Raw genomic sequence first — 10,248 nt, 5'->3', positions numbered from 1 at the left:
CGACGATAATACGAGCATTGGCAAATAAAAAATAACGTTGAAAGCAAATAGAAAGTACTCTGTTATCGAGTAACGAGAAGTGTATGAAAGCGTTTACGAATTTTTTGTATCTTACATGCTCACGACTTCATTATTTGAGATTAGACTAACGAACATATGCCTGTATCTATAAATGAGTTTCACACGAATGAACGCAAGTACTTCTCATTGAGGGGAAAAAAAGAATTTACCGAAAATAATTTTCCAAGAATATCGATCGTTTCGTTTCTTCTGGTAAAATTCAGAAATTTTAGAAGATTAATTGATGATAAGCATGACGTTTCTTTTAAATCGTAAAGCTTACAAATGAAAATGATATTTAGCGATATTAGAGAAGTAAAAAAGAAAGCATTGTCCTTGCATCCATCCGAGGAAACATTTGTATACATATATATTCATATATTTATAATTATTTACAATGGCCCGATTACTCAAAGATAGAAAAATTAAACATAAGGAGGAATACTGTAGAGAGGGAGGGGCACCTTAGATTAGATTATTTGCACCTAAGAACACTGCGGTAGAAACTACGAATTAGCGAGATTCGTTTCCTCCTTTTCTTTTAATTTTTATCTTTAAAAAATATCAACAAGTACGATTATTGATTGCACATACATATACATACGCGTACACAAAAGTTAGCGCTTTTATTATGGAAAACAGTATCACTCTACATATTTTCTCCTTTTTTCTTTTTTTAATCTATTTTGTCTCGTTTCGTTTTTCGTTTTCTTTTTCATTTTTTTTTTTTTTTTTTTTTTTGATAGACATGTGCAAAATGCATTTACCGAGTCTAAGATTTCGTTCCTACGATGCTTCGTTGATTTTTCCGGTTTTTGAACATTCTTGATTCATATCGAACGTAAGAAAATTTTTCATTCAGCAATTCGCTATTAGATAATAAAAGTTTTCCAAAAATACGCGATGTCCCTTCTATTCCAAAATTTCCTCACTTTTGAAAACTTCTTTTTTTCTATCTAATCGGAAAAATATCGCAAAAAAATGTTTCGATTGGACCTCGTTGTTTATCGTTTCGAATGTTGCTTTCTCTCTCTCTCTCTCTCTCTCTCTCTCTCTCTCTCTCTCTCTCTCTCTCTCTCTCTCTCTCTCTCTCGCTTTCGTCGTTTTACGAAAAATTAAGTACTCTCTCGTACCTTCTTTAATTGCATTAAAAAATCGAACTTAAATACTGAAAGCAATATTTCACAAGATATTCGTCTGAAATAGTTCGATAACCATAAAGACACGTTATCGGTTAGTGATTTATCCATGAAAAAGTGATATGGCTTCTACGAAGATGCGAGTTTCTTGTTCCCACTTGTTTGGCCTAACTCGAGAGTAATGATTCAAAAAACAGTATCTTCACATTTTTTCCCGCTTCGTCCACATCTTTTACTTCTTTCTTCATTTAATTAATTCTTTAACACTTAATTGGCACGTCTAGAACGGCTCTTGGACGGATGGTTGTCATTTTTGATAACAGCTAGATGAAATAGCAAAATTCGACGTCGCACTCGTCACAAATCCACGTTCGAACGTTTTGTTATTAAATTCATCATAGATTTGTAATATTAAAGAAGAATACTCGAATTATAAAAATTCTTATTTAATTTTTAAACAATTGGACAAAATGTTTTGTCCAATATTTAATTTCAAATTTCCAAATGTTCATACGTGCATTTAAAACGAAAGCGAATCGATCGTGACAACCCAATTGAATTTGTTCACTTGGTAATTCATTATGATATGCAAATCTGTATCTATCTAAGGGATCAACGCGAGCACGTACGATAATTACTATGCACAGAAAATGGCAGCTACGCGTATACGATATATTACGACTTCTCTTTCTCTCTCTCTCTCTCTCTCTCTCTCTCTCTCTCTCTCTCCCTCTCTCTCTCTCCCTCTCTCTCTCTCTTTTATTCTTTTTTCAAGCAACAACGATCATACAGCGTTGTATTCCTTTGTTATTCGATGAATGCACTTGACAGCTTCAAATTCAATCTTTTCCTCTTGTCTTCAAGATTGACAAGGCTGTCTTAATAACAGCATTAGAGCAAAAATTGTTTGCAATAAGAGTAAATCGATGAGATCAAACTCCCTTTAAACTGGAAGTTTTCGGTCGGATGAAACTGAGTATGGACAACGTTATTAAGTCAAACAAGTCCTCTAACTGATTATACTTATCGTCGATGAGTAACTAAACATCCGACAACGTGAAAGATTCCAAATGGGATTATAAAATTGATCGTACTATCTCTCTTTCTCTTTCTCATTTCAAACTCTCATAATCTGTTCTATTTGTTATCTGCTTTTATCTTTTCTAAATGTCTTCCCTAAATTCCTCTGACTTTTCTCTGATCTTTCCTTTGGCGAGATTCAGAAAACCCTGAAGAATCAGACGTACGTCAGATACTAAAATATTTTAGAAATAGGACGTCCATGCTCGCAAGTCGATATCCTTAATAACCAGTAATCGGATCATCACATTCCCGACTCGGCTATTCCTTCGTCATCTGCAAAGATATATAAGGAAAGGAATGATTATTTTGTTACCAAAAATTTTTGTAAATTCATCGTATCAAAATCATGCTTCGATTAGAAATTATGCGTTCTATGAAACGCGCATCGATGAAAAGCGAATATCAATACAGCATTAATTCAGTAAGAAAACAATGCTTTCACTATTTCTACACGAATATACAACTCGTGTTGGCACAATGTTTTACGGTTAATAAGATTATTCATAATTTCTTCATTTTTCTCTTTTTTTTTTTTTGTTTTCTTAACCATAATAGTTATTTGGAAATGAGAATTTTAGTTTGCACAGAATAAAAGATTTTTGCACTAAAGCTGTTAATACGTAGGCAGGCAAATCTTTTGGCGAACATCGCACCAATGCAGAGGCGGCAGCAACGTTGTTGAAAAGTTCTTTCTTTCTACTTTTTTTTTTGCTTTTCATTTATTTGCCTATTAATGCAAACAATAAATTTTCTATTACGCAAAATTCTAACGATCAGCGGACTTTTTCCACGGCCAAGTTCCTCCGCTTTCTTTCGTGTTTTATCGTCATGATCATCTTGCATGCATCACTATGCGCGTCATATAGGTGTATATACATATATACACGTATATTATATATACGTTGATTTATGTGTATAATGATATCATGTTAACAGATGCAACACATTCAAATTCGTGCACGGAGAGAAAAAGCGACGGTCGAAATTACCATCGACGCAGGATTCGGAGTTCGAAGGTCACCTCTCCTTTTCATCCTCGGCAGGACTCTTAGCGTTTTCGACCGAGCTTCGATTCTTTCCTGGATTCAAATGTTATAAAAGGTAGCAAAAGGTGTGGTCAGTGACTATACAACGAGGCGATACGATTTTGATTACCAAAAAGCGAAACACCTACTTTCTCTTCCTTCTTTTCTTCTACTCTCAAAACTGGCCTCCGTTACCACACTACTCATTATTTTATTTACCGCCACCATTATAAAAATGATCTTATTTTCATCGATATTAGACAAATGCTTCAACGAACTTTTGTATCAAATTTTCATATCAGGCGACAAGAAAAAAAATTCGTGTTCGTGTCTCATATTTGACAGCGAATAAAAGTATTTTTAAATTATACGAAAAAAAAAATCGTATCATCGAAATATTAATCATGAAATTCAAATGTGAAACACGAATACAAATTTGAGATAGTTTCCCAAACATTATCGAGATTCTATCGCTTCTCCTGTTTCCATGCACCGCAAATTATACGACTCGACGTATATCTGACATAGAAATAGAAATACTTGTAAGTACTGAGACAAAACAAAGATATGAACTCACCTTCGAACCCTTGATTGTCATGAATCTCACGAGGTGGTCCTGTAGTGTCTTGTCCTTCTAAGACAGCAAGAAGACACTGGTGTATGCAAATGTATTGTTGTTCAGTCTGTACCATCCAAACTCTCTCCTTTCTCATAGCCCAAACAATTCCAAAAATATCAACGTATTTTGACACCAAGATCTGTTGAAGTATCCTATCTAACGTGATAAATGTACCACTACGTCCTACACCAGCGCTACAATGAACGACTATTGGTCGTTGATCTGGTCTTACTCGTTCTCGGAAAGCTCGAACAAATCTTGCTAATGTTTGGGGTGGACTTGGAACACCAAAATCTGGCCATGTTGTGAAGTGGAAATGTTGTATCACCCTTTTCACGTCCCCCTGATAAAGACGATAGATTGATTTCTAACATTCGATTAACGTGAGACAAAAGAAAACAAAAATTCCAAAATACCCTGCACAACATGAACTCCGTGATACTCCAATCTGGATAATGCGCCTCGTTTAATATCGTTACACAAATATCACCATAGTAAACCGGCAAAGTATCCATGGGCCAATAATGATCGCACTTTTCCCTACCCTTTTCGATACATCGCGTGAGCATCACGATAGCTCTGCTATTACTCTCCCACACCATTCTCCAGAAATCATCACGCGTCGAGTGTAAAGGACCTTGCGTTACGATAAACTCTCTTGGTGAATTATGACCCTGATACAGTGTAAAATTCATCGTATTAAGTCAAAACGATGATTAAGATATCCATCACAATAATTATATGTATATACATACGCTTAAGTATTAAAATTATTTTTCGATTAATTCTTCGATTATTATCATTAAAGATCATTATTATTATGATCTTCGATTAAACTAAAAGTATTTTATCTTTTTGTTTTACTTACAGGGACATAATTAGCGTTTATATAATCCGAGCCCTCTTCATCGTCTACCGGTTGTAATTTGAATCTGCTGTGATCGTAAGGTAATATATTCGTAAAACGATTTTTTGGTCTGTTACATGGTAAGTCAGCAGCGGTACAAGGTTGATCCCTCCCAACGTGCTTAAGCTCCTCGAATTCTTCCGAAAAGCGAAAATCTGAATCCGCCGACATATTTCTATAGTGTTCGGAAAAATCTTCTACTTTAATGGGACGACTGTAAAGAAATAATTCGAATTAAAAGAAAAATCGCACATCATTAAGCCGGGTTTCATAAGTATAATGATCTACACGTTTTACCATCTACAAAGCATTTCTATCGACATAACCTACATCAACTACGTTTTCTATACTCCTTTATATTGATTTGAATGATTAACGATTAAAAGCCTACTTGGAAATCGATTAAAAGAAATGAATAAACAAAAGACTCATTTTAACGAAATAAAAAAAACAAGTAATGACAGTTGATATCGGACAGTGAGAAATTATGTACGATATTGCTATTCATCATTTACGTCATCATAAAAATGAAAATATTTCCCTTCTAGATATCTTTAGACATAAACTGAACAGTTTACCTCGTTTCTATAACACTATCTGGTAAAGATAAATTATCTGTGGCTCTGGTCTCAGTAGTCTTTCTTCCTTGGCTTCGTCTTCTCCTCACGAGCAAGCCGATACCCAATAAAGACAGTAGAAGAACAATCGGGACAGTTACTCCAACTATGATAGCTGTGTTATCCTTATCTGTTCGACAAACACGGCGAATACCGAATATTATATATCTTGCATCAAACGTATTATGGAAAACGATTTGCGTAAGTTACACAACCATAATTACCTGCCAGCAGCAATCCTTGGACAGACATGTACACGAAATAACGAGGCATGAATTTAGTGATGTTTTTACTAATATGCTCACTTTTGTAATATATATTAATAATATACGTATGAAACACGCGATGATATCGAATTTTATGAGAATGAGAGATAAACATATTGATTGGGATCATTAAATTAATAAAATAAATTAGATCATGCTATTTCTATTTGTTTCAATATTTGTTATCTCTATTATAAACAATTGAGAGAAAATATTGAAATTATTGAAAATAAATAAATGAAAAGCAATCAATGTGAATTTTATTTTGATCAACTCAATTATTTCAAGTTATTTTTAGTATCGTATCTATCATAGACAAATGCTACAAATTTAATATATTTTCGCTCGATCGCTCTCACCTGTTTGAATTGGAAAACTATAGCTGGTATCCGTGAACATGTCAGGAGCTGTAAAAGCTCGTACTTTTACTCTGTAGGTTGAACCAGATTTTAGGGGTCCGTTGCAATAGCCAATTTTGTTGTCACAATTTTCTGACCCGATCGTAAAGTCTTCTACCGATCCATTTTTAAAAGGATAATAAGGCTCCATGACCTAAAAAAATGAAAATGAATCGTTATATATAAGAAAGATATATCCACTATCATTAAATAACCTACATGCAAATCTGATGTAAGTTTTTCATTCATGATATTATTCATTCGTGATTATACTATTAATAAAATCGCATTAACAATTAGATTATAACAATGTACATTGCGCAATAAGCTAGCAGAGATACGAAGAGTTAAGTTAAATTATCACCAAGTGCATGAGTCATATTTTGCATATATAATGATTAAAACGAATCAAGTCTATCTTCGGTGTCAAAGTAATTTCACGTTATACACGAAATATAATTTCCTTGGAATTTTTATCAGATGAATTAATTCATTATTTTAAATCCATATTATATAGTATAATAATATTACCATTCATCTGTATTTTCGTATAACAAAGATTTCAAGAAATCATTTGTTGAGTTAAAAATAAAAAGTTCTCTCCCGTTCATTTTTCAATTCGCAAGAAACATCGTGATATTAATTTTTTATTCATAATTATACATATAATCAGATTATAAAAACACTACTTCAATCTCCGCGTTCGTCAAATTAAGAACTAACGTACAAGTCACGTAATCACTTCAAACTTATAAGCTGTTGAACTTTCATAAGTCATAAGTTTTTGATGGAAGAATAACAAGATTTTATCAAAGAAACTTCACCTGAACGATTAATCTACTAGTATTCACGATAAGATTCTTCAAAGTGTCCATCTCTTTCATACGTGTTCTCGATTAGAAGCTCCGATAGCTACTACAGTATTGTTGAGCACTTCTATCGTTTCGTATAGCATTGCACATATCGCGTTAGAGACGAAGGAGATTCATAGTTACACGGTTGTCCGTGATGCAAGTGTAATAGTGAGTCGTTTATGCGACACGTCCGTGATCTTACAAGTTAATGAGCCATTTGGAATAATTTGTTGAATTGATTATTCACATCTGCTATCTCGCGATATAGCAACGTCAATACGTTTGACATTAGTTTAAATGGCAAAGTGAGGTCTATATCCAAGAAGAATTCGTTATTTCTTTACTCGATGTATCGTTAAAAAATCGATGATGAACCGGATATAGCAATTTCCATGGACTATTAACTCCTACATTGAGATATATACAAAAAAGGATTACGCACAGTCATCCAATCATGTCGAACGCATTGTTTTACGTAATCATACGTGCTAAGATGTTACAGTGGAAAATTATCCTCGTGATAGTGGCACAATTTTGCTTTGAATAAAAATTACAATATGGTAATCGATTCGTGAAAATAATTAACGAATATTTTCGTTTTCTTCTTCATTGCTTTTCTTCTTTTTTAATAAAAAAAAAAAAGAATATCAAAAGTGATGTTTACCTGATAAGGAGGCCAAATGCTATAAGCTTGAACGTCTCTCCAGCTAGGCATTTCAAGACCAGATGCATTTTTGCTGTCATCTTCAGCAACGATGATAGTATACGAAATTACAGCACCATTTTGTTCGCTGAAGTAATTCTTTCTAAACCGTATTTGTATCGTAGTACTGCTCCTACAGACCTCGGTTGGTACAACTTGTGTAGGCGGTTTTGGTGGTGCCCTTATTGGCATCTTTTGTTTCCAAACTACCTCAGGCCCGTAACCGACCTTCGTCTCGGCTTGAATGCGAAAGAGGTATGTCTTGCCAGGTATGAGGGATTTTATGACACCACGAAATTCAATTGGCCTGAAGTCTTGCATCTGCGTGTGCGTTGAGCCCTGAGGGAATGCGAAAGAACAATTAACGCTATGATCGATTAACAATGACGCATTAAGAATCCTAAAATGTTGTCACGTGCCTCTCCTTTATGTAATTTGTCTTGTTACTTAGTCATTGATGGCTATCAATTTTCAATCTCAATGAACATAAACATAGAATATTTAATAATCATGATAAAATTTTATTTCAAGAAACTAACCTCCAAGCCATAAGTGATGCTGTACTTTCTGATGATACCATTATGCTCCTGACTCGGCAAGTACCATTCGAAGCTGATCTCACTAGGTTGTATATCCGTTGGATAGAACTTGTCCACTCTACCAGGATAAGATTCGCTCGTGGTGAAACTGGCACTAAGCGGATTCGACACCCTCAAATAGGATGATTCAGTTCCTGAGCGAACGACCAACGTGAACGTGTAATTTCTATATGGCTTCAAGTCGGATATGGTTATCGTGTTAACAGATGTTAAATTTTGGATGTAGTTGCCTTCGGTGTTTATATACTGCACTTCGAAAGTGTCATATTCTCCTCGTGGCACGTCCCAAGTCAACGTAATCCTGGTATCGTTAACGTCGGTCGCATTTATCGTAGTGATCGGTTCAGGATCTGAAAACGAGATCCTCGCTTTTGAGTTTTCTTGAATTTATTCCGAAGGTATACTGTAATGCGATATGTCGTTTGGATCCGAACCGTTCACCGAATTTGCAATTATCCTTCTTGCTAACAATGAAATTAAGCTTATCAAGCAAAAATGTAAACACGCGATAAAATGAATATACCACGTTTCGATGTGGCATTATAAGCGTACTGTCTCACGGTACGTTAAAAGAAAAATGAGGAACACAAATCAAATACATAGTCGTACGTACGCGCTAATCGAGAAAAGTAAGACTCGTCTTTTTCGATCCCATTTCAGAGAAAAATACTTACAGAGTCTATCCTGTCTAATCAATGGTCGACTTTCCACGTTGTCACTGACAGTCCACACGGTCACTTGGTAAAGCCTACCGGGTGTAAGGCCAGTAAAGGTGACCTTCGTGTCAGTATCATCTACACGACGCTCCTTAGTCGTATTGTTCTCGTCGTTGATCCGAAAGCGATAAAGATCGAATTTCGATGATTGAATCGGTGTTGGGGTGTACCTTAGCGTTAAAGAGCCCGGTTGATCGCGATCTACCACCACCACGACTTCGGACTGGATCAGCGGCACTGGATTCGACAGAGTCGTTTTCTTTTATCCGGATTAATTTTAATTCGCCTATTTATGAGTAAACATCGGCGCGTACATCCTGTACTGTCCTGTCTCTTTTATCTCAAAAGCGACGTAGTAAGCGAGGAAATGCGAAAGAAAAACATAAGATTCGTCTGTTTACAGATTAGTCGTGAGAGACAAAAAGAGATAAGAATAAACGATGAATTGAGTCACATAATATTCTATTAGCACATATGCACGTACAGAATTCGTTAAGCATTGCGTCAAACAAAGATAGTTTACTCACTTGAAATGAAAACACAAAAATCAAATTTCATTCGTTTGACCTCGGGAGACTGACTACTCACTTGTTCTTGTCGTTAAATTGGTGATTTCACTGACTAGATCATAAGATATGGTATAGACGATGAAGGAATACTGCATCCCTGGCATCAGATCGCCAACGAGTACTCTTTCTGTATGAACGGTGTTCTCGTCGAAGATAAGAGCAGAAATTTCAGGGCTTTCCGTGACATTTTTTGCTCTTATATCTTGCGGATTCTCGACAGGCCACCATCTTATCACGTAGGTTTCAATCCTACCTTCGGGTCTTGGCCACTCTAATGTTACATTCGTTGAATCCACGATCGGATGAATGTTTAATACTGGATTTGGTCCTAAGAAATAATCGTTGTACATGAGAACATTGTTATAAAGTACATCATTCGCAAAAAAATATACTTACGAATCGTATGATTTACTTGTAAGGGATGTAAACTTTCTACTCCATAGCTTACAGTATTCACTTGTATCGTGTATCTCTCTCCTGGTGTCATATCGGCGACTTCCGCTTCGCCAATTTCTCGAACACTTGGAAGCTTCACCCATCTTGGTTCGTCTTCCGTACGATATCTAATAGAATATTCAGAAAATATTGAATCCGTTGGTGCCTCCCAATGGACGAGTACAGTGTTACTGGTAACTTTTTCAATGCTCAAATTCTTTGGTGGATGAGGCACTGGAAAATTGAAAAGTTTAAACG

The 10,248-nt window shown here is 35.4% G+C and overlaps 1 protein-coding gene across 3 annotated transcripts in view; it reads right to left on the bottom strand.

The window, feature by feature from the left end:
- Positions 1-1,082: 1,082 nt before the first annotated feature.
- The window catches only part of LOC124948234 (tyrosine-protein phosphatase 10D), a 35,404-nt gene continuing 26,238 nt past the window's right edge, over positions 1,083-10,248 (bottom strand). The window contains exons 8-20 of one of the 3 annotated variants that reach the window (XM_047491555.1): positions 9,952-10,224; positions 9,575-9,883; positions 8,945-9,223; positions 8,211-8,620; positions 7,633-8,010; positions 6,076-6,268; positions 5,675-5,689; positions 5,412-5,580; positions 4,795-5,047; positions 4,343-4,600; positions 3,885-4,269; positions 3,272-3,361; positions 1,083-2,555 (exon numbers count right to left, since the gene is read on the bottom strand). In XM_047491555.1, the coding sequence (XP_047347511.1) occupies positions 3,300-3,361; positions 3,885-4,269; positions 4,343-4,600; positions 4,795-5,047; positions 5,412-5,580; positions 5,675-5,689; positions 6,076-6,268; positions 7,633-8,010; positions 8,211-8,620; positions 8,945-9,223; positions 9,575-9,883; positions 9,952-10,224 (2,984 nt within the window). In that variant the 3' untranslated portion in view covers positions 1,083-2,555; positions 3,272-3,299. The remainder of the gene's footprint in view (positions 2,556-3,271; positions 3,362-3,884; positions 4,270-4,342; positions 4,601-4,794; positions 5,048-5,411; positions 5,581-5,674; positions 5,690-6,075; positions 6,269-7,632; positions 8,011-8,210; positions 8,621-8,944; positions 9,224-9,574; positions 9,884-9,951; positions 10,225-10,248) is intronic. The other 2 variants (XM_047491556.1, XM_047491558.1) reach the window with 2 other exon arrangements.

The sequence above is a fragment of the Vespa velutina genome, chromosome 4, assembly GCF_912470025.1.
Source record: "Vespa velutina chromosome 4, iVesVel2.1, whole genome shotgun sequence".
NCBI lineage: Eukaryota > Metazoa > Arthropoda > Insecta > Hymenoptera > Vespidae > Vespa > Vespa velutina.
This window is presented reverse-complemented; position numbering and strand designations above follow the sequence as displayed.